We start from the raw sequence: 25,465 nt of genomic DNA on the forward strand, positions 1-25,465 counted from the left end.
TTCAGAAACGCTTTATATCCATTTGCAAATGTTTGTCATGTTACATTTATAATCATTATTATGTAAGCAAATTACTTAACATAGCTAATTTCCTTTCGAAAGTATCATAAAGGGTTTTTATGTCATGACAGCAATCATTTTGTCACATTTTAAAAAATGTGGATATACAATTTTGCAAACAAACTCTTCAAATGTACTGTAAATAATAGTACTGAAGTATATGAATACACATGAACATAGATGATACAAATGAATCATCAACCAATAATCCAATTTAGAATATGTCTGATGAGGGTATACATTACAAAACTGTTGGGTTTGTAGATGGATTTGAAAAGCAGCCAAGTGGTAAGGTGGTTTTGGATTAATTATGAATATTCATACATGCACTGATTGGGGCTGTTTTCAAAACAGACATGTTCTTTTGGCAAACAGAAGAAAAAAAACAGAAACAGATTGCACACTATACACACAAAAACACATGCACTGTATATTACACAGTCACACACACACACACACACACACACACACACACACACACACACACACACACACACACACACACACAGATAGACTCTGAAAGAGGGCAAAGAGCCCCGGTATTTGGTGTTTTCCTCACAGATTTCTCTGTGGTGAGGTGGGGTGTGAACCGAGATGTGACCCTCCAACTGCTTTCATCTTCCCCCCCAGCAGGTGACGTACCTGGCTGCCCCAGCCCCCCCAGCCTCCGCAGAGCCCAAGCCCACAGGATAATTGCTGTCTTAAGCTTTGATCAGCCCCGTTCCCACATACACCCGCATGGGCAAACTGCCCTTGCACAGTTATCTATAATACAGGCTTCTCTCTCCAAAACAGAAAAAGAAAAAAGTTTACCCTCCTCTGCTGTTACTAGAACTTATCTTACCAGATCTTTGCTCCGGCTTTTTGTTAAAAGGCAATTCTGATTCAAGATCATTTGATTAGATGGTCTTTTCTCAGCATGTTCAATCTCTGAACTATATGTTTATACATCATACTCAATATACTTAATGCTGCCTTGTGTTTCTACAGTGTCATGACACAAACACAGCTGATTGTGTCTTGAATCAGCCTCACTCACTGAATACAAGCTGATGTGCTAGTGTTTCTCAAAGGGTTTCACACCACCCATTGTGAGAGACAGCCAGGTCCCATACTGATTCACTATCAGTCAGAGTAGCAAGGAGGATGTGGAGGAAAATATGCTCCTTTTATCTGACTGACCTTCTGCTGTTTTTATAAGACTCACATCTCATGTTTTTTCTTCTTTCATGTATTTAAATAAAAAAATAAAGAAACGTATACCTGCCAGAGAGGACCTGTGATCAGTACTTTGAAAACTGTACTGGTGACATAATCGGGGTATGAGAGAGAGAGAGAGAGAGGGGAGACAGGAAGAGAGGGAGAGAGAGAGAGAGAGAGAGAGAGAGAGAGAGAGAGAGCCTTTGAAGATGTCATGAAAACACAGTTGACTTCTTTCATCTGTAGTCAGCTCAGTGATCCTGATCATGATGATCCATCCTGAAGTTTACCCTACCATCTGTATCTATCATATCATGAGATGACTCCATGATATGAATCATGAGATGCCTGGCATTATCAGAATCATGGTCACTCCAGAGTCACGGCTCATAGATTGCATAGCAAATATACACTACAGTAGCATTCTACAAAGAATTAAACGTGGGTTTAATTAAAGAAGTGGGTATGCTAGTGTGGACATACCATTCACCATCACCAATGAATTTCTATGTTATCATCTCCATAGCCAAGCTATTACAGAAGGATCTTATGATTATCATAGAATGAAATCTCATCACTCTCTTGGCGGGAGCAATGTGTCCTGCACAAGAGAAAATAAACAGGCACTGTGATTCCTCATCTGTTTACCCAGGGGGAAAATGTGATGCTGAATAATGTAGATTCAGAAAGAGGAAAGCACACTGATGAATGCTATGAGGAAATGAGATATCGGGTCTTCTTAAAAGGACTTTGATTCCCAAACCGTTTGATGGACAAGACGATTATGCCAAAGGTTACATAATGCTGGTACTGGTGCCATGTTCCAACTATTACCTGTTATCCGTTAGTCATCGAGCCTCGACCCCATCTCCTCTCCTCACGACCTCTCCTCCCTCTCTCTCTTTCATGAATAATACAGTTTTTTTTTAAATATCTTTTTAGGGCATTTCTGCTTTATTGGGATAGAGACAGTAGAGATTGACAGGAAGGATGGGTGAGAGGAGGGATGACATGCAGGATATGTCAATGGCCGGAATTGAACCAGGGACCTTGCGATGATATGGTGCTACGCCACTGAGCGCCCCGAATAATACAGATTAGGAAAGTAGAAAGCATGCTAACATCGGAAATGAAACATGGGGAGTACTTTCCCATTTACATAGAGTATATGGCATTTAGCAGTGGGAATTGAACCCACAACCTTAGTGTGGCTAGCACCATGCTACACCAACTGAGCCACAGAGGACCTCTTCGATTCCCATTGCTTGTGATGGACAAGATGATTATGTCAAAGGCTTTGCAAATTCAGTCGCTCAACTTTCAATTTGCGATCTTTGAACCCAGCCACACATCCATCCTTGCCTGACGTCCATATTAAAACTGATTGACAGAGGCCACAAATGTTAATCAGTAACTCCTTGATTATCCACTCTGCAAGAGGAACTGTTTCACTAAGTGTTGTCATAGTGCCACTGGATTCTCATTTCTGAGAATTCTAAATCTGTACTGTCAGATGAAACTTCATGGAATCAACATTCCTATTAGATCACTTCCTTGTTAAATGAGTGTGACTTGATTGGTTGTGACCGTTACTCTGAGTTTGTAACTTGACTGCCACTGTGTGTTTGATTTGCATACGGTTGTCACATCTCTGGTAAGGCAAGGCAAGGCAGGGCAACTTTATTTATATAGCACATATAGCACACATAGCATATATATTGTCTGTTCCAAGATTAGATTAGATCATTACTTTGATCATGCTTAGTCATCACAGTTCATCCAACAGCTCCTACTAATATAATAATATAAGCCATTTAGCTGACACTTTTATCCAAATTGACTCATTGCAGTGAGTGCATACATTTTTCTATATGGTCCCAGCAAGAATCAAACCCACAACCTAAGCATTGCTCTACCAACTGAGCCACAGAGGTCCTAAATGCAGGTCATAAGACAGCTCCTTGAATGAGGGTAAGAATGCTCAACTAAATGAATAATCACAATAATCATAATGCCTGCCTTTCATTAATACAATTAATTAGCTAGAGCTTACTCATCAAATCAAAACAATATTGATTTCAACATGCTTTGTGTCTGTAACATTGTTTCCTATGCAGTACAGGTTGGATTGAATTCCAGCCGTATACTGTATATAAGTGTATTATAATTTATGGTCAATTGTGATGAGATGACGTGTTTGTTAATCCTCCTTGAGTATCATCAATCTGTCATATTCATCTTCTACACATCAGAGGGATAACATGTTCCCTTCCCAGTTAAGTGGCTGTTGACATGTTGTTTCAGACAAGTGCGGTGGATATCACGACTCTTCAGAGTGTCACAGACAACCACACACCATTGAGGATAAATGATTATTACTATTTTTGTCGGAATTAATTTTTTTATGTGAAGCACATTGAGTCTGCCTCGTGTAGGAAATGTGCTATATAAATAAAGTTGCCCTGCCTTGCCTTGCCTTACCAGAGAAGAATTGGTGACTTCAAAGGGTAGTAGTTGGGAACAAGGTTTTGCTGCTCTATAAGAACAGGGCCTGTTAGTGGAGGATGAACTGAAAAAAGGTTCTCACTGTCTGCCTCTTCCTCACACACACAACCACAAACACACACACACACACACACACACACACACACACACACACACACACACAAACACATAGCTTGGTCTGTCAGGTAAGAGCTTTTAGGGACCATATCTTTGGTCTCCAGGAGAGAGAGGCTCTCTCCCTTTTGGCTGGGATTGTGCTGAGATAAAGATGTTGAGATTGCAGTGAGGTAGCAGTAAATGAATATGGCAGCAATAGCCCAGTTTCTCAAGTGCTCTGCAGATGCTCTCTCTCTCTCACACACACACACACACACACACACACACACACACACACACACACACACACACACACACACAGACACACACACACACACACACACACAAACACACACACACACACACACACACTCCTCTGTGGCTCAGTTGGTAGAGCATGGCGCTAACAACGCTTAGGTTATATACTGAAATGTATGCACTCACTGTAATGTAAGTCGCTTTGGATAAAAGCGTCAGCTAATTGGCATATATTATATATTACACACACACACACACACACACACACACACACACACACACACACACACACACACACACACACACACACACACAGTGTGTACACGCTGTGCATGATAATGTTGGCCTAGCCTTGAAGGAAGCTGTTTTACAGTAGGTAACACATTAGGTACAGTAGGTAACGCATTAGGTACAGTAGGTAACGCATTAGGTACAGTAGGTAACGCATTGTCAATCGCAAGGTTATTCTAAGATGGCCATGAAAGACTGATAGGCAGCTGGGAAATGTTCCTCAATGGAACGATACAATTCATTCTATTCTATTGTGTATTCCTTTTTCATTACTTTGTAAAGGCCCAACAGTTCACACTGAGATGACTCCTGTTCTTTTGAGGAACTCTATCTGAAAAACAGGAGGCCTTGCTCCTATGCCTTAACAGTTATTGTAAGGTATGTTATTTGTATGTATTAGTTTATGTAACCTACAGCATATGGTTGTGCAACAAATGTGTTTTGGGAACTTATTGTCGTCATCGTCACTTCTAAGCCTCAGAGTTCAAGGGTCAGCTGTGATGCAGGCTATTCTAGATCCACAGGGGTCCACCCTATAGGAAGTGGATTGTTGTACATTTCCTCAAAGTGACTGTGGCACTGCACTAAAAGTAATTCCACTGACATACTGTACAATGCTCGCGGTGACAGTGACATCCAGAAGCAATGATTAGGGCCTTGAAAATAATGAGGATGGGAAGGAGGACACATTTAAATAATAGGAATTACATCGTGATGATGTAAGAAAACAAATGCCACGGTACATTTCCTACTGTGAATGTTGCATTTAAGTGCCCGGAATATGATTCATACTATTGTATTCAGTTTAGACCAATAGGGGAGACAAATGTATTTGACTATCGATCAGTGGAGGTACGGTAGACCACTGGTTTCTGCACTAGCAAGTCCATTACACACTGAGCCATGTTGTGTGTTTTCAATGTCTGGCAACAACATTAACAAGATGGCTGCTTCAGCCAGCACAGGCATCTCTACCTCCAATAACACATCATGGACTGTACACAAAAACATTTCCAAGGCTAAACATATGTTTTACTACCACTCTGTTCAGCAGTAGTTCTAGTATACACTCACTGAGTACTTTATTAGGAACACTATACTAATACTGGGAAGGGCCTCCCTTTGCTCTCAAAACAGCCTAAATTCTTTGTGGCATTGATTCTACAAGATGTGGGAAACATTCCTTTGAGATTCTGGTCCATGATGACATGATTGCATCACGCAATTGCTGCAGATTTTTCAGGTGCACTTTCAAGCTGTGAATCTCCTGTATTACCACATCCCAAAGGTGTTCTATTGGATTCAGATGTGGTGACTGGGAAGGCCACTGAAGAACACTGACCTCATTGTCATGTTCATGAAACCAGTTTGAGACAACTTTTGCTTTGTGACATGGTGCATTATCATGCTGGAAGTAGCCATTAGAAGATGGGTAAATTGTGGCCATGAAGGGATGGTCAGCAATAATACTCAAATAGGCTGTGGCATTCAAATGATGATTGATTGGTATTAACAGGCCCAAAATGTGCCAAGAAAACTATCCCCACACCATTACACCATGAGAAGATGTACAGGTGTTCCTAATAAAGTGTTAAGTGAATGTACATATCAAATGAGTTTCAACCATGAGGGGTGTCATACAGTGGACTGTATGGAAAAATATTTTCCATGGCTGCTGAATAGAGTGGTAGTAAAAATAGTTTTAAAAAAAAGTGTTTAGCCTCGGAAATGTTTTTGTGTACAGTCCATTATGTGTTCCCTATGCAGTGCAGCAGTCTTTAATTAGGGCAATTAGCACATTAGAAGAATCTACAAACCTTTAAAAACACAAATAATACATTAATAAACAAATTAAATGTTTATTTCCAGATATAGTTATATATAATTTGTGTTGCCTTTATCCATATTTAGCATTTCTCAATGCTTAAACAAGTTTACATCCTCATTTACATACACCCAAGCTAAGTGGGCGGAGTTCCAATATTGAAGCTCACAGAACACAGAAACTCAACAGCACGGATGTATTTGAACTTTAGGAGTGAGTTTCCCATCTCAACTTGGTTACACAGAGACAACATCAACAGCAAACATCAGCAATAGACCTGTTCTATTCGTCAACGAGTTTTCAACAGAAACATAAAATGATGATATCAAAACTCTTTTCCATTCCTTAAGTGATGGGATTCACTCATTGTGGTTAGACAGTTTAGGGCCTGGTGTGCTAGCTAGAAGAAAGAGCTGCTTCTGTATTTCAAGGGGAAACTTTTATTTGGCACATTGTTCAATCCCAAGCAGCTTTGGTGTGCTGTAAATATAAAGGTCTTTATTATTTCATTTAAGAAACAACAGAGAAGCAACAGTTGGAGAGAGAAATACATTTTGCAGTAATACATTTTGCTTGCACGACTCAGGGGTGCCAATTTGTGTTGTTATTACATAAGGAGGCCAAGGATGGCAATAGCACTGAAACATTTATGAAAAGGCTTTGGGAGATGAAATAGTATTGGAATATTCTGATCCATCTTGTTTCTAACTGGTCCTGTTTGGCAGTGTTCAAAAGAAACAAGACGGACTTGATCAAAAGTAATTCAATATTTGTATCTCTTTGCTCCTGGTGATTTTGTGCCAGTACCAATCTTGTCTGTTGACCAGGCGTATGGAGGTGTGACCTCGAATGAGTATCATACAGTGTAATTCAACTATTCTCAAAACTCCTACAGTGCCACCACACCAAAACCAAGATGCCAGGAACCTGAGAACTCTCAGTCAGAAGGGTTAATGACACCAGCTGTCTCACCTGACAGTGTCCCTTCAGAAAAGGCCTTTGCTCACAAGTCCACATCCTGCAGCAACACACACAGAATAGACATATAACACACATAAGACAGATACACATGGACAATAATACAGAAACATCAACCAGACCAAAACTACATAAAGCTCTTCTCCTGCACTACTGTCTCTGACCTGAAGAGGGCAGAGGGTGTAGCTGCCATCAGGGGAGGAGGACAGGAACGTGGGAGAGAGAGGTAGACAAGAAAGAGATAGTCACAAATATCTTACAACTTCACAGTTGAGTACCAGTTGAGTGGAGGCTGTGGACTGAGACTGCTGGCCGTGTCCCTGGGAAAGGCTGACACTCAGAGAGATCCATTAGGTGACCATGCAATGGAAGTGACCGGGGAGTGGCCTAGGTGACCCAGGACCTGAGCACAGGCAGAGGAGGGCCTGGATGTAGATTGAAGACCCATCTCTTCAGGATACCTCTTAACGGTCCCTCCTAAAGACCTCTTCACCCCCTCTACAAGTTTCTCTCCTGTTAATTAAAAAAAATAACTGTCTATGGCTCCTGGTCTGAGCATTGATTACTTTATCTTATGATGACTGATGGATAGATGATTCACTTACTTAAACAAATGTATTTGTTGTAAGTCGCTTTGAATAAAGGCGTCTGCTAAATGCCATAAATGGAAACAGAAAAGTAAATGGGGAGGGAGCGGAAGAAAAAAAGAGACTGAGAGAAATATGGAAGGAGTGTATGTGTGTACCTGGTAGAGAGTTAGGTGACGACCAGGGCAGACGCACACAGACGTTTCCAGTACAAAGCCTGCGTGTCACACTGCGTTGCAAACAGCGCGTTAGTGTGAGTTGTAGCACTGTGGGAAAGAGAGACAGAGAAAAGAGAAAGAGAGTGGGTCAATATTCCCCTCACAAACACTAAAGGAATGAGGACAATGCACAAGGTTGGCCTGGCATAATATGAATGAGGCTTCACCTGCGTCCGGGAAACTGGCAAATAGTGTTTGACAGTCAGTAACACTCGGACAGCACCATGGCGACAGAAAGTATATTGAGATTTAAGCTTTAAATTTTATTTTTCATTTTCATTTTACCTCACTGCATTTCATTTTACCACTACTAACAATTAGATGAAGGCTTATGCTAAAAAGGGGAAAGGGGGATGATCTGCGTCGTATATCGCTTTTTCGCAATTATACCTATCATTGATGAATTAGGTGGGTATAGGCAAAATTCCTGCCAAGTTAGGTGGGTGTGCGTAACTTTGCGTATGGCCTCTACTACACCACTTAAACAAGGCCTGCAGCTGATTTACCCGAGTAACACCGTGGTTAGTGCAAAGCGTGTGAAAAACGTTGAATCCAACAGCAGTCACATAATTTAACCAGTAGCCTAGATGACACACATACTATAGACGTCCACATACTGTCACAAACCATTACAAGAACATGAGATATGTATAAATTAAAACCGCTGACACCCCCCTACTAAGTGCCTGATTGCCAGGTGCGTGCATAAATTAGGCTACCGCAGGCTAGGCTAGCACAACACCACAACTTTACTGGAAGATCTACATAAAATATTAAAGAACGATAAACCTGTGATGCAAGCCCAGACCATAGCCTACAGGTAAACAGGTAAGAGAATCAAATAAAATATGCTTCATATACATTAAAACAAAGTTTAAAAAAAATTGTCAACGTGTAAATAGTCAACATCGCTGCGGATTGCGGTGGAACCCCAATAATAATAATAATAATAATAATAAAGGTTTACGGATTTATACATATTTCACAAGAACAAAATGTTTTCTATAGATTTCACTTTGTTTTAAAAGCGAAATCATAATGTAAATATACTTCTCGTGCCTTAAATGATAAGGTGGATAGAGCGTTAAGCTCGAGATGCAGTTGCCAGGTCCTAAACTCTTAAACTCAGGTAGCTAACTGGCTGTCTTGTATTACATTTGAGCGAAAACACTCTCAACCACTTAACCAACCAACTCTACCACTCTCAACCAACCAATCTACCCACTCCACTGAACTACCCCAGGCTTGTCCTATCTATCTATGATCTTCTAACAACATCTTTCTAACCTTCTATCTTTCCAACCTTCTATCTATCTAAGCTTTCAACGACCTAGCATCATCCTTTCTTCCTTTCACCAGTGACTACTGCTTCACTCAGTATAACCCATACTGATTAATCTTTTAATTGTTTAGATATTTATATACCTCCCCTCTCTCATCTATTGATCCTCTCTTTCATCTATTCTTTCATCTATTCATTCATTCTTCCATCCATCCATCCAATCATGCAACCTATCTCACTTTCTTTCAACTACCCAGAAAATCATCATCATCATCAACCCTGGTAAAAGCTTTCTGATACCCAATAAACTCCAAAAACTCTCATCTGGTTAACCAACCAACTGTACCACTCTCTACCCACTCCACTGAAGTACCCCTGGCTCATCCTATTTATCTATCTAACATTCTATCCATCCAACCAACCGACTAAACCATCTCTAACTTCATCCGCTACCATCATAAGACTCTCACTTTCTGTCAACTACCCAGCAAATCTATCTATCGAAAAATCTTTAAACCTTTTCCAGTACCAAAATAAGACTTTGCAAGCCCATGAAGTTTCTTCTGGAACTTATTTTTCTAGTTATTATTAGTGGACTTGCTTCAGCCCTCTTCCAGGGCCTTGTTCCATCAGAGATCATCTGATACTCATACTGTGGTGCTAGGTCTGGTTGTGGGAGCTGAACTACCCAGCGTAGGAGACAACACACACTCTTAAATAGGGGGTAAGGGTTATTCACTGGTGTCAATTGTATGTTTCATATTTTGGAGAAAAGTGCAGTTTTAATTATACCTGTTTGATGACTGTAGGGTCATCACAGATATGGAAAACAGAGTCTCGTTTCATTGCAGCCACACAATGGTTTTCAGGTTTGCGATGAGAGGACATAAAGAGATCTGACGGTTGACGGTTGGTTGAATCTTGAATCTAACCAAGGTGGCTTGTGGGGAAAGGAGGAACGGGAGTTACCATTCTCTCAGCTGTCTCTCCAGCCTATTTGCATGGACAATAGGACTGGATGGCTCGGCTCATTTGAATAATGTCTCGCTACCATGGCACAGTACAATGTTGTGTCCAGCTCTCATAGAGTAACTCACTCTCAGGATTGATAAAAGGAGTCTTAAAGCTTATCAACCTTTTAAGAAGGCAAAACTGCCAGAGAGGTAGGCAGACCATTTTATAATAATGTGTTAATGAAAGACATGTTCTTCGGTCACCTTCTAACAGGATATGACTGACTTTTTCCTTGAAGCCTAATGACCTCAAGATGTACCAGAGTGGGGTCAATTCCATTTCAATCTCGTCAATTCAAGAAGTTCACCGAAATTCCAATTACACATTTCCTCAATGAGGAAAATGTAGAATTGGAATGACAGTTTACTTCTTGAATAGACTGAATGGGATGGAATTGAGCCTAACTCTCGAAGGGATGTGCTTATGTACTGTTTTCGAATTTCTCAATGTGATGCTGTTGCTAATTTCTCAGCCGTTTGACCACCGATTGTTATGCTATTTAGCATGTCTGCCGTGTCACTGTCGACACATCCCCTGAGTATTGTGACAGTTTGTTTAGCCGCTTTTGTTTACCTTAAAAAAAAAAATCGTAAAACTAAAGACATTTCTCTAGTCAGACCCACAGCAATATCTGTGATGTCCCAGAGCATTGCGTCACAACCAAGTTAAGTTTGCAGGTAATACAGTTTTTATTGAATGTATAAAATATCTAGGATAAACACAGGAATTTCAAAATGACCCTAAAGACCTCTTCACCCCCCACTACCCCCCTGTACAGTTTTGCGTTTTTGACAAGCCATAACTTCTTACTTAAAACATATTTTTTGGTCATTAATATGCAATGTAGAGTGCCGTATGTATGCGTTATGGAGATTATCACATCAGGCCAAATTCCAATATGAGGGATTATGTTAGGTGAGCCATGGGCTTGAAGCTGTTCAGTCACAGGCTGACTATCCTCCTGGCTGCTGTGGGCTTCTCCTGGAGCATGGTGATGGTTCACTTCATCATTAAGGTGCACACAGATGACCAGGGAAGGAGTGACCAGCTGTATGTCAGAGACCTAGCACAGCACAACCAGAAATGGGCAGGTGAGTAAGGGCTGCTGGGGAGGAGTGTATTGATGTGATGAATATTGGATCAAATAAATGATGCAGAACCATGCTTGTGGTACACCCCCCCCCCTCCCCTCTCCCCCTCAGACCTGCAGAGGGCATTTAACCAGAGCCAGCACAGGCTTTTGCAGCTCGCAGTCAGATTCGAGTCTCTGCTGAACAGTGGAACCAGCATCAGCCTGGGCAAAGACGCTAAGAAGAGAACTGCTTCACGCAGCGCAGGTGAACAGCACCTATAATTATATCTCATTAGAGGGGTGAGTTTGACCTCCAATCTCTGTTTTAACACTTTAAAACCGGTATCACAGTACAGTCACTGATTGTGTCACAAATATGTCTTAATCATTATTTGATTAAGACATATGCTTCAAACTAATTACAGTATGTGACTGGTACAAGTGGGAAAGGCCACGTCTAACTGCTATTGCTTTTCAATTTAAGGAAAGCAACAGGTTACGACGGTCCTCTGTGTGGGTGCGTATGTTATTCAAAGCAGTGATGTGCATCATCGGATTTCACTCATATTCCCACAGATGTATATGGCTGTGCGTCATTTGCATGGCCGGTCTTTGGCCCAATAACTCTGTCCCAGGAAGCAGCTCCCTTTTGAACAGATGTCGATATCAAATAACGCTTTGTCTCGGTTTCGTCTGTGTTCATGACAACAAGGCCAACATTACTAATCGATAATAAATATGTAATAGGAGAGCAGTCATCCAAAAGGCTTTCCAACGTTCCAACTGTTTTCTGCTTGGGACAGTATTGTCCGACTTGTAGATCCCTGTTCTCTTACATATCCCATTTCGACCAGTGTCCCTTCCTGAGCTGCTGCACAGTCAGAGGCATAAGCTGCAGTTAATGCAGGTGCATCTGGAGGCAGAGAGGGAAAGAGGTCGCCTGAAGGAGGAAGTCCTCCAGGACATGAGGACGGACAAGCTCCACCTCCAACAGGAAGTGACACGCATGGAGGCGCTGATCCAAGACCTCTGGAAGGACAAAGTGAGGAAGAGTTCTATCACAGGTGACCCCCCCAACCTACTGGGAGATTTGACTTTTTATATTAATTAGAATGCTACAACTAAACGGCTCTTGTTAGTTCTGCCTTGCAGGGTGATTCTGGGTCGGTGGTGCCACGATAAAACTCCTCCCCTGTTTTTATGGTTTTCCCGTCAGTGTTGTTTGTCAGTCAGAGTAAACCTTTGAGTGTGTACACCGGAGTCACAGTGTCTGTATGCCTCATCTCGGCCTTACGCTTCTGTATAACTGACTGGGAACTTCTTCTGTAGTAGAATTGGCTGAATAGTGTCTCAGTGGCCACAGACGATAAACCCTCTGTTGGTTCATTACTGCTGTGGTGGATGTCTAGGTTTTGCCACTCTGTACTTCAGCTCTTCGGAGGTGAGATTCAAGAAATAAAGTCCTGAGTAGCCACAATATCTGAGTCCGGTATTTATTGCTTGCAATCAAGACAAGAGCGTAACAGCAGCTCAGCGTCTATCCAGAGGTCTGTTCAGCGCAAGTCTGAAGAGGCAATTCTCAAGGTTGACTTTTATACAGATGAAACATAATGGTAGGCGCCACAATGTCTATCAGCTGATGGGCCTGTGCTTACGCAGGGAGGGGGCGAGAGAGCGAGAACAATGGGGAGACTTTCTCATTGATCAATCAGCGTTGTTGTATCAAGTTGTATCAGTCATATGAAAGTGTATATGCTTCAAACAGTTCTATCAAGGTATTTTCCATACACTGCCCTGCATCATGTTGCTGTAGATTCATCAGAACTTCAATATTTGCATGCCACAGAGGCCTGCATCTCTGGCCTCTGGGGCTAAGCCAAAACTTATTTCCAGTGATTGCCTCTCAACAGCAGCCTTTCGACAGTGGTGACAGTGGACCAAAACTTCCAGCAGTTGAGCCCACCTGTTGAATGTGAGGGTACTTTAGTATTTCAGACCTCTGTGGCATTGAAATGATTGAAGGTCTGATGAAACTGCAGCAACACAATGCAGGCAGTAATAAACCCACAGCCCTTGCCTGTCAAGGCTTGTTTACCACAGAAAGCCTGGACCATTTGTACAGCTCAAATTCACACTTTACCTTAAGTCACCCACATACCTGCGTGGTATAGTAGTATACCTCTGTAATGACTCTTGAACAACATTAACATGATGTTACGTAGTACAGTTGTGTAATTGCATAGTAATAAGGCTAAGCAGTTTGTATTATTACCTAAGTGGAATAAAGACTTGCCCCTATTCCTCTCATGTCATAACACAAACCACTAAATTTGATGGCTCCACTATTTGGTATATGTTGGCTATATTGTCATTCTCTCCACTTCCTATTGGTAGACCCTCCACCAACCAGCAACAATGAGGACTGCCCCCTGCCAGCTTTGGATGGCTTCCCATCATGCCAGGATAAAATTGAAGTGAGTGATTGCTCTAAAGACCTCATGTCATTGCTTAAGATGGTCCCACAATCAAGACCCTCACCTTGTCCCCATGACATCCCTACACTGTCACACACATTACCATGTCACTCATTTACATTTATGGCATTTAGCAGACGCCTTTTTCCGAAGCAACTTACAACAAATACATTTGTCTATGTAAGTGAATCATCTATCCATCAGTCATCATAAGAAAAAGTCATCTATGGTAGGACCAGGGGCTATTGGCAGTCACAATGCTAGAAGAAGGAAGAATTACGTTTTATTTTTGTATTTATTTTTTTATTAAATTATTTACAGTACAGTAACTTGCACAGGGGGGGAGTGGGGATGAAGAGGTCTTTAGGAGGGACAGTTAAGATGTAGCCTGAAGAGATGGGTCTTTAATCTACGGTGGAAGATAGTTAGAGATGTATCTTTCCACTCATGTCAGTGGAAAGTGAAGTGAAGTGAAGGGAAGGCTGAACGTGTGGTAATGCAGGGTCAACAGCACATTGACAGAGAAACCATAACAGAGTGTGCTTGTCTGATCCACAGTGGTTAAAGAACATGTGGCACTCTGACCCCTGCTATCAAAACTACGGGGTCAACGGATCCACCTGCTCCTTCCTCATCTACCTCAGTGAAGTGAGTCACGCTTATGAGAGCCTCGTGTTGATGATGATAATACACTGTATTGGTGTATGTATCTGATGCAATCCAGTGGGTTGTACGAGTACGATGAGTACAGTAAAAAACTGAAATGATTAAATGATATGCATGTTAAAGAGAATTAATGAGTCAGTTATTGAAGGAGCCGGGGGTGTAAGTCTGTTGGAAGTCTGCCACCTCTGGCCACAGAGTTCAAAGTTCCAAACAACAACATCCTCCCTAATAATAATATAACCCCCCAAAATGGACTTGCTGTTATGTTTCTGCATATGTGTACAATTTGAAGAGGCAGCCACCAGTGATAGGCGGAAATCAGTGAAGTCCACTCCTCTGGAACACCCCTGGCCAATTGTAAACAATTGTCACCCCTAGACACTCTGAAATGAGATATTTTTCAAGGGGTCATTCCCATTAGAAAGCTTGAACGTTACATTTTGCACCTTTTAAGAAAGCCACAAGCCTCACTCTCTCTGCCCCTGACTACGCCTGAAAACAATGTATCTGTGTACACAATATTCATGATGTGTTTACAGCACATGTCCCTGCAGATTTGTCTGACAGAAACCATTCTGTCAGACAAATCATGTCGCACAGTACCTGCATGCATGATTTGTTTACCCACCAGCGGATATGAACTGTATTCAAATTCACATTGTATTGGTCATTTACACAATATAAAGGATACAGTGTAATTATTCTGTATGTATATGGGTTGGTTTACCTCCTGGTGTTCAGGACCCTACAGTACCTGTCTCGCATTCTCCCCTCTTCTGTGTCATGGGTTAGGTGGAGAGATGGTGTCCTGTGCTCCCAGGCAGAGGGGTCCCAAAGGTGGGTTGTCACTAACAAGCCGTGCTGCGAAGCAGAGGGCCTACTTTTTCGCTCCTAAAATCAGGTTTTTAACACTAACCCTAACCCCTTACCCTAAACTCATGCCTAACCCTTAACCTAAGTGTAGACCACTTTACCATATGCTGTACAGTAAACAATTGTGACTTAGCAGCATGGCTATAGGCTATTGTTAAAACTATCCAGATGTGTGACCGGTAGGATTTACCGTGTTGACCATGAGCTCATTTAATGAAGACCCGCACTAGAGATTGAGACGTGTCCCTCTATCTTCTCCCAGGAGGATGAAGCTAGTTCTAAGATGGAGGTGCGGAGCAGTCTAGGGGGTTTGTTCCAGGCCATGGGTGACAGGCAAGAGTTTAAGTGGGTCCTCCAAAGGATCCAGAGCATGGAGGAACTGTGGGTGAACGCTGTCCGTTCCCTGTCAGCCAAGCAAGACCTCGCCAAACAGAGGCCCAAGAGGGTTGGTACAAATCCCACTCCATTCCAAATGACACATTCCCTCACATGTCCACTTGCCACCATCTGTCCACTCCGCCATGTTAATGTGTGAAGAGTTTTCGGTGTCTAAATAGCACCGATGTTTGTTTCTCCGATGACCCTGTTGTGTGGAACAGTTAAGCCCCCTATTCTTCACAACCACACTATACTTGTATTTTGAATCCATTTGGGATTCGGTAATATAGAATTTGTAATCGATATGATGAAAACTGAGATTGAGAAGGTGCCTGTACAATATCACGTTTACCACTGTGCTCTTGCCCCTCAGATCCTTGTGCACATGGGCCTGGTGACGGCGGCCTCTGGGTTCCATATTGCTGAGACGGCCTTCCTCGGAGGGCCACTAGGGGAGCTGGTCCAGTGGAGCGACCTCATCAGCTCTCTTCACGTCCTGGGCCACCAGGTCCACCTCTCTGGCTCCCTCAATGATCTCAGGAAGTAAGTAAGCACCTACTGGTATATTGTACCTGTGCATGCCTGGTGCCTGTGCGATCGACTGGGTTGGAACCCGGCTCTCCAAAACCAGAATTATGAAGGCCTTAGATGGTCAAAACCTCATGTTCTTCACTCCTAAAATAATACAATTTTAGTTTTTTTTTAGGAACTTGTAGCTGTACTTTAGCTGTTATTCATCTGCTATCAATGTACATTTCTCTCTCTCTATCTCTCTCTCCCATTCTCTCTCTTATTCTCTCTCTCTCTCTATCTCTCTCCCATTCTCTCTCTTATTCTCTCTCTCTCGATCTCTCTCCCATTCTCTCTCCCATTCTCTCTCTTATCTGTCACTCTCTCTCTCATTCTCTCTCTGTCATTCTCTCTATCTCTCTCTCTCTCTCTCTGTCACTCTCTCATTCTCTCTCCCATTCTCTCTCTCATTCTCTCTTTCTGTCTCTCTCTCTCTCTCTCCCTCTTTCTCTCTCTCTGTCAGTCTCACCCTCTCTGTATTTATCCCTGCTATGCCATACTGTAGGATCATGGTGCCCTCTGACTGGTCTGCTCGCCCTGGTCTCAAGATGGATCTGATTTACACAGACATTGTGGGTCTGCAACAGTTCAAAAGTGAGATGGGTCACGCCTGGGTCACCCACAAGTAAGCATCACCGTTTATAACCATCAATCAATATCTTAAAATCCATAGTGCAGTCAGGTCTAAAAACAGCAATGAAACAACCACAATAACAACAACCACACCATAAATATATACAAGGCCAGGGGATATGTCACAGTCATCATGTTAATAGATAAGGCAGCATCTACTGAAATGCAGTCTCACAAGAAGAACAAATAGGAATACAGAACATTCTGCTTTGTATTAGTCGTGTAAACTGTGTCTGTATTTGTAATGTAATGTATGTATTGTGCTGTTATGGAATATAAATCTAACAGTCTTGAGAAGTGGCAGCAGGTACTAAGGAACAGAATCCACCAGTTCTGTCACATCGTTCAGATCAATGCTGTTCCGTGTTGAAATGTGATTGTTAGCGACCGAAATCTTTTGTTTTCCGTTTTGTGGCATGTAGGTGTGTGATTCGGGTGTTGGACTCCTTTGGTACTGAACCAGAGTTTAACCATGAAGTGTTTGCCACAGAGAGAGGCCATAATAACTACTGGGGCATGCTACACCTCAACCCCCAGCAGTTCTACACTATGTTCCGTATGTCAGATATACTGCCTTGGATCAACATAATTTAGAACAGTAAATGTCAGTAAATGTCAGTTACCTTGGGGACATTGCAATTTGATCTTGTCTTCGCTTTGGTCTTTGTAGTCATAAACTGGCATCCCAATGATGATTTGTCAATCTTATTCATAGTTCATTGAATACCCCGGCTTTTAGCAATACCTGTTGGACAGCTCAAAAAATGTATTTACATTTGTTTTAATTTTATAAAGGAACTTAACACATCTGGCCGAGTACTGTGTGTCAATCCAGTTTGTGATGTCAGCGGTTGATGATTACTGAGGGCTGAGGGACAGTCTAATCCTTCACTCTGTGCTCCCCTTCAGCCCACACGCCCGACAACTCCTTCCTGGGGTTCGTGGTGGAGCGGCAGCTGAGCGCAAATGACTCCCGGCACCTCCGGTCCGTCGGCAGGCAGAACCAGGCTCTGGTCTACGGCAAGAAGGCTGAGTTCTGGAAGGTACCGTACTGTAGAGTGAGACTGTACACAACACGCCAAGTGTGGGTAGACACTACCTTGGGACCGACACTGGTTCATCACGCTGAGAAATCAGGAGGACAGCGAGAGGACACGCCTGACTTCCCCCAACTTTTCGTTCCCTTTTCCTGACTATGAAATGTCTGATGAAACTGAAATGTAATGAAATGTAATTGTTTTTGCTTCACTAATAAAGCTTGGCTTGAGAAGTTGTTAACATTAAGGGGTAAAATGTTAAAAGGGGGGATTGTGATAGAAATATTATTGATAGAAATGTTTTAGACAGAATACTGCTGTGTTGCTTATAACCATGTACTAGGCCTTGCCCTTATAGTAAGGCTGGTTGTGGAAATTTATTGACATTGTTACTGAGCAAAACAGGGTTTGAAGGTTGGAAATAGACTGTGGGAGAAAACAGCCCTTGTATGTTCTAACCCTCAACATCCCTATCTCTGTCCTTGGTTGAGGCACGGTGTGCTCCAACCCTCCCTATTAGGAAGGAAAGTTGCTGTGCTGCTTTAGAGATTTCACTGAATTCTGTCTGGTGTGTCTCTCTGCTTGCAAGTATAATAATGGACTTATATTGTGGCTTAACAAGACCCTTGAATCTTGAATCTAACCTTTGCTGAAATACTACAGTGGAGAATTTCCACCACAAAGGTCAACAGCTTCACAACTTTACTAATCCATCACCTACCGCACATAGACAGAAGGCCTATATACTGTATCATACAGGGATGCCATTGATGCCATTTAAACTCTCAGAAAATACATTTCGGAGCTTTTCCAGATTGTATTTGTGTTTCTTGGTATTGCAGGGTAAGAGGAAGTACCTGGATCTCATACACAACTACACTGAGATCCACGGGACGGTCCATGAGAAGAACTCAAAGCGACTGCCAAGCTATGTGAAGAACCATGGCTTCCTAACTGGCAGGAAGGTACAGATCCTGCTCAGGGAGAGCAAGGTGAGGAGCACACACACACACACACACACACGTTGTGGGTTTGATTCCCACTGGAACCATATATACTGAAATGTATGCACTCACTGCAATGTAAGTCGCTTTGGATAAAAGCGTCAGCTAAATGGCATACTTTATAATCCTACTCGGAGCTTACTGTGTGCTGGCCAATGCCACCATCTTGTGGTGCAAAAAGAAAACAGCCATTGTCTGCTGGGGATTAACCAGTGTACACTGTGACCAGCTCTTACACTGTGTATTCCTGTCGAGTATGAACACTAAGTCAGTGGCTTTGGAGTAATAATACATATGATTCCCCTGCAGTTGTTTGTGGGACTGTCCTTCCCTTACGAGGGCCCCGCCCCTCTGGAGGCCATAGCCAATGGGTGTGCCTTCCTCAATCCGAGGTTCACTCCCCCAAAGAGCAGAAGGAACACAGACTTCTTCAAGGACAAGCCCACCCGCCGAGAGGTCAGGGGTTGTCGGTCACAGGAGACCGGTGGAGGTAGAAATCTGAGGACGGGCTCATTGTAATGCATGTAACGGAATGAGGAATGGTATGAAACACGTCCTCCGATTCCTATCTCCACCAGCCTCCCCTGTACTGGGTTCTCTTTTTCTTATCTATACATATCTATAGTCCAAACAGGCTCACTCCCTTATCAATATGGAGAGCATCAAGGTTTTTTTTCCTCTGTTAGGGTGGAAAAATGGCAGTGAGACAGTGACTTGTGTTCAGTAGAATGTAGAGAATGAAGAGGAGTCTCTTTATCCCTGCAATTTTGTGATTGAGTGCTGACCGCTTCTCTCCTCCCCTGCGAAGGTGACCTCCCAGCACCCCTATGCCGAGGCCATCGGAGAGCCCTACGTATGGACCATCGACATAAACAACAACTCAGAGGTGGAACGAGCCATCAAGGCCATCCTCAACCAAACGGTAGTAAAGAGTACACGAGTTGTCACTCGTCCTTGGTGTCCACAGGGCCTCAATATAAGGACAAGGGAAAATATGTGGATTTCCTATCGCATGTTTCTTCCTTCCAGATTGAGCCCTACCTGCCCTATGAGTTCACCTGTGAGGGGATGCTCCAGAGGGTCAACGCTTTCATTCACAACCAGGTGAGAGAGAGAGAGAGAGAGAGAGAGAGAGAGAGAGAGAGAGAGAGAGAGAGAGAGACTGAAGATATCCTCCTTCACTTTGTCCTCATCTCCTAGGACTTCTGCCATGGCCCAGCGAGGTGGCCTCCGCTGAGCACGCTCCGGGTGAAGGTGGCAGAGGTCGGGTCTTCCTGTAAGCAGGTGTGTCAGAGGGAGGGGCTAATCTGCGAGCCGTCCTACTTCCGACACCTCAACAGCACCGAGGACCTGGCCAGGTGAGTCATCTCAAACAGTACTACCCATCTGAACATGACACCGATGCCCTCTGTCGAGCGCTTTGCAAATAGCTTTCTGCTATTGAAAGTCAAATCAGCTTCTCTTTTGCATACGTGTCTCAATGTAAGGCTCAACGCTGATATGGCTCGCCTCCCTTACTAGTCGGCCTAATGGAGGCCAACCTTAGTCATGTAATCGTGTGCGCGTGTGTGCAGCCTTCAACTGTCCATACCTCCTGATTGCTTTGTGGTAGGTTTGGTGTGGAGTGTGAAACAGCTCGGTCCTCTAACGCCACAGTGGCGCTGCCTGCGTTCAGCGCTGCGATGAAGCACTGTGTGTTCCAGTCGGACGCACTGCTCTTCAGCTGCGCCGGCGCTCACGGCTCCCTGGCGCGCGTCTGCCCCTGTCGAGACTTCATCAAGGACCAGGTTGCCCTCTGTAAGGACTGTCTCTAGAGGTCACCAACGCCCATGACCCTACTCTCTCGCACTGCGACGACCAATCAGGCGGACCACGGGCTTCTGTGACGAGGGCCTCGGAGTGAAAGGTTCTCTCTCATGATCAGAAAAAGCAGCTTGTTGGCCTGGTAACATTCTTATCAGTAATTTGCCCTTTTTTGACACCAGGCTGTCGAGTTTTCCTTTGCATTGAGGTTGAACAAGCATGGGATGAGGCAATAGGGTGAAATTCTATCAAATCATTGACTTGTCAAAGGAGGTGATGAAAGTAAGATTCTTAGAAGCCTTGAGAGAACTTGAGCTACATCACACTTGAAACTAGGAGTATGGCCGTTAACACACCATCTATCAGAGACTACACTACAAAGACACTGAGATGTAAGTTAGAATGAATGGAACAAGCATACAGTGAAACAATCATACTGTGTCTGAAAAGCAAGCTACATTCTCAGGGAAAACCTTGAAAGCCTTTGTCCAATAAAATGGTTGGTTGCTTTGCTGCCCTATGCTGAATAAGTAAACATTCACATCCGTGTTTACAGATGTTTCTGTTGCCCTCTTTTATTCTATTTATGAAGAATGATTGTACTGCACTTGGGTATGTCAACAACATTGGCAAAACATGTTCGTCATTACAAATTGTACACAAGTCAGCGTACGTTATTTGGTACTGCCCACACCTGCAACAGCCCACAGTGTTATGTTGGTGACCCCTGCTGGTCAAATACAGTACTTACTTCATCCCTCAATGTTCAGTTTTTGTATCAGAATGGGCTATCATGTACACATCTTGTGTTTTAAGATAAGTACGTATCTTAGGATTTTTGTTGTGGGTTCAAGGCTGAAAATCTTTTAGCATGTAATGTGCCAAAGATGAGAAGATGTGTCAACATTTTTGATGAATAAGCAGGATACTTTATTTTTCAATACATTTTTCCACTGTGACAGAGGTTCCACATCATCCTAAATAAATATACATAGTGTTTACATCATCATCATCTGTAATACCATTGAAATATTTACAATCAGACAAATACACTACTTTCAAGCTGGTCACAGCCTTATTGTAAATTGAAATGTAGCCGTGTGTGTGTGTGTGTGTGTCTGTGTGTACTGTATTTGAATGCATTTAAATTGGATAAGCTTAAAAGTATAAATTAGGCCTATTGTAGAAGGTTAGAGTCTATCAGCCCATGCAAAGCTAAGCAATAGAAAGGGCTAGTAGTATTGCTAGAATATAATTCAATGAAATGACTAGTAGAAGGCATCACTATGGTTGCACACTGTGAGATTGTGCATGTGTGTCTGTGGTTGCTCACCTACGGTACCTGCGTGTGTTTCTATGTATCCCTGTCTGTCATATTCCCAGTACTTATGAGGTAAAACCCATGGGCCAATTCATTCATTAAAAAATAAAAAGACATCATTAAAGATACAGTATTATATCTGAAAAATAAAAATCCCTTCACAGCTTTGAAATGGGAATTTCTAGAGATGTTGAGTAAGAAGTCAGCTTTACAAGAACACTGTCATCTTATTCCAACATTGTTGAGAAGACGCATTCATACAGTGAAGTCATTACAAAATCCATATTGCTCCTAAACATCAGTCTATCGCAGCCACAGAATAATCATCTAACACTATATGCACAGCTCAATTGACAATGAAACGTCATACACTGATATTCATATGGTATTATTGTGACAGTACACACTGCTTTGGACCATAACTGTACAACAGTTTGACTTTTTCACTATTTCAGAATTGAACCAGTTACACAATTTGTCAGCGGTATGGGTGAATGGGATTGTTCTCTTTGTAGCACCTCACATGGACATCATTAAACGATGATCGTACAGTATTATGACACTATTAGAGCATATTATTCTACGAAGTATAACCATTTCCTTCCTTGTCTTTTGTTAAAAACAAAAACATGACTCATTCTGCGTATTTATGTGCTTCTTCTAGGGATGACATTGAGTACGTACCTAGTCACTGTGCTTTGTCATTTTTAAGTCATTCTAGACTTGAACGATTGTCATCTTGGAGGGGGGAGTGGACCATACAAATCGGTGTGCTGTTGGTGAGCTGAACAGATGAGTAGTCTAGTTTAGTCACCTAAACCCACGATACTTCATATTCAGATAAAGAGTAACTCTTACTTTACACATTTACAGTGTATTAACTGATAGCATCTGATAATAACGTACAGTGTAAAGATATAAGACTTTAAAAGACTTGAATTCAATCTAATAATCTAATTAGTAAAAGAACAAATAGCAATCCTTTATCTGTCTGTGACACTGGCTATAGTGACACATTCTCTATACCTAAAAGCTTCTACTGTACCTTAACAGTGAATCAAACATCTATACACATTTCATGTTTTGTATTTACAGTAATTTACGTATTTATAAAACGTGCTGGCAATGACTAGTATGAGGGGGAAGCAAAGACAGCCTAAGCAAATGGCAAGAGAGAGAAGTCGTTCCTACTGTGCTGTGTGGTTTAATGTACCTACAGTTAGCTGCTAGCAGTCACTGATCTGCATAGCGACTGATGGCCTCTTCTTGGTCATTGTGCTTATTGTCAGGCCATGCAGACTATGTGGGGATTTGTGCATTTTCGCCAAACAACCCACAGGTAACCTTTCCTATACGGTAGTAGAAATGATTGATATCTACTGTAAACGTAAAGCATGGCACAGAAACACTGATCGTAGCGACTTGATCTACTGACATGACATGTTAGGAATTGTACTTTGGCGGGAAAACTAAGAGGATCCATTCAACAAGATCAAGCAATTAAGATTGTGATTACTTTCTATATGCCGAAGAAAACCAACATTATATCAATATGCCTGCGTCAACAATAGACCAGCTAGTCTAAGTAGTAGAATTAAGTGGCTTATAATTCACTGCTATAAACGTACACACATGAAACAAACTGAAAATGCATCATTGTAAACATAAAACGTCTTGATAAATAAGGTACACAAAGCAAAAAACTATAACTTAACCCTCATGGTTTATGTATTTGAGCAAGTATGGCACTGAAAAAGATGACTAGTACAGGATACTGAAGTCATGGTGAGCCCACAAAACGTTGCAGACACTATCTGATATTGTTATCATTATGGCGGGATTTACAAGGCTGTCAAGAATAAAACAAAGGAGCTAAGTCTATCTGGTGTACAGTAAGACTTACTAGCCCTCTATTTCACAGTGGGACAATAATTTGTGCTAACATATGAATACTACTGTACATATGCGTTGTCAAGGAGAAAGGCTGTGTTTCTGTACTTCTCTCCGTAAATATGGGTGCTTTCTTTTCAGCTTCTCCATGTGAAAATCAACGTGTCTCATCTCCGTCAATGCCAACAGTTTGCTTTTGGCTCTGAACCCTGAAGTTGATGTTGACTGATAACTACTCCCTTCTTTGCTCCAGACCTCTCGCCTGCCTGCCTCTGTTGAATGCACACACTGTATGGTGGGCCATGTGACGGCTTACCACCACTGCTCAAGAGGCAGTCATATCATATACCCCTCCAGATGCTGGTCTGCCCCTGCTGTTTAAGTGTCTCTGTCTTTCTCTCTCTCTCTCTTTCTGTCTCTCTCATCCCTCCATCTCTCTCTCTCTCTCTCTCTCTCTCTCTCTGTGGAGGACCGTAGTCTACTAGACGCCCCCCCCCCCCCCCCCCCCCCGGGATCTGTCAGTAAATAAACTTGGATAAACACTACAGAGAGGACATACTCAGGAGGGTACAGCACAGAGCAGTACAGTAGGACTCACACTGTGTGACCTCTCCTCCTCTCTCTGTATCTCTCCACTTCATCTACACCGGGGGAAGGCGTGTTTGATATCCTTCCTCATTCCATCCCAGGCATCTCAATGAGCCTGTCCTCTGATTTCTACCTCCACCAGCCTCCCCTGATCTACACCCTCATCTCAGAGAACCATGGCTGGAGCCTCATATACAGTAGGGCACCAGGGAGCTCATCAAACAGACAGACAGACAGAGGTGGTGGGTCAATAGCTCCATTTCCACAGTGGTGCCAACGCTATGCTTGCCCGCGTGTGCCAACGAGACCAACCGTGTTTCCAGTCACTCCCAGGCTTCGACGGTGCCTCCTCCGAATTTGTGTGTTTTAGTTAGGCCAGCGAACTACATGGTGGGTGGGTGGCTCGCATATTCCATATACCACACAGTCAAATTGATTTGAATAACTACTTTTTTAGAAAATCGAATTGTCTATAGAAAAGTGCTTTGATGTTACGTGTTGAGGCTATTTGAGATGTGTCTCCCTCGTAGTCCGCCACCACACAAACAAACCGGAGATCATTCTACGGGGCGGGATGAGAAAGCCCTTCTGTGGACATTAAAAGGGGCTTATTCACTTGGTGTGACACGGCAGGCTATGAACGCTGGCTGGCTGCCAGCAGCACCACTGTGGAGACCTGGCTAATGAGGCTCCTCTAGGAAAGACTCTAACAATACTTATGGAATTCAACTATCACTAAACACTACTTCCACAGTCTGTTTCACTGGAGGAGGTGAACTTTTTAACTCTTAAAAAGTCAAATTCTACTTTTAAAGGATCCAATTAGGTCTTGGCGATGTGAG

At 42.7% G+C, this 25,465-nt stretch overlaps 1 protein-coding gene across 1 annotated transcript; it reads left to right on the forward strand.

Moving 5' to 3' along the window:
- Nucleotides 1–11,236: 11,236 nt before the first annotated feature.
- LOC310813235 (alpha-1,6-mannosylglycoprotein 6-beta-N-acetylglucosaminyltransferase A-like) lies at nt 11,237–20,835 on the forward strand (the record flags this gene model as incomplete). The annotated part of the gene is made up of 17 exons (XM_083682098.1): nt 11,237–11,405; nt 11,517–11,651; nt 12,241–12,450; nt 13,781–13,860; nt 14,419–14,508; nt 15,319–15,363; nt 15,662–15,844; nt 16,151–16,320; nt 16,853–16,972; nt 17,403–17,536; nt 17,890–18,023; nt 18,860–19,009; nt 19,331–19,477; nt 19,830–19,943; nt 20,051–20,125; nt 20,222–20,379; nt 20,634–20,835. The coding sequence occupies 17 exons, from the start codon at nt 11,237–11,239 to the stop codon at nt 20,833–20,835; spliced, it is 2,316 nt and encodes a 771-aa protein (XP_083538224.1).
- Nucleotides 20,836–25,465: the final 4,630 nt, after the last annotated feature.

The sequence above is a fragment of the Argentina silus genome (genome assembly GCF_951799395.1).
Source record: "Argentina silus genome assembly, chromosome: 12".
Taxonomy (NCBI): domain Eukaryota; kingdom Metazoa; phylum Chordata; class Actinopteri; order Argentiniformes; family Argentinidae; genus Argentina; species Argentina silus.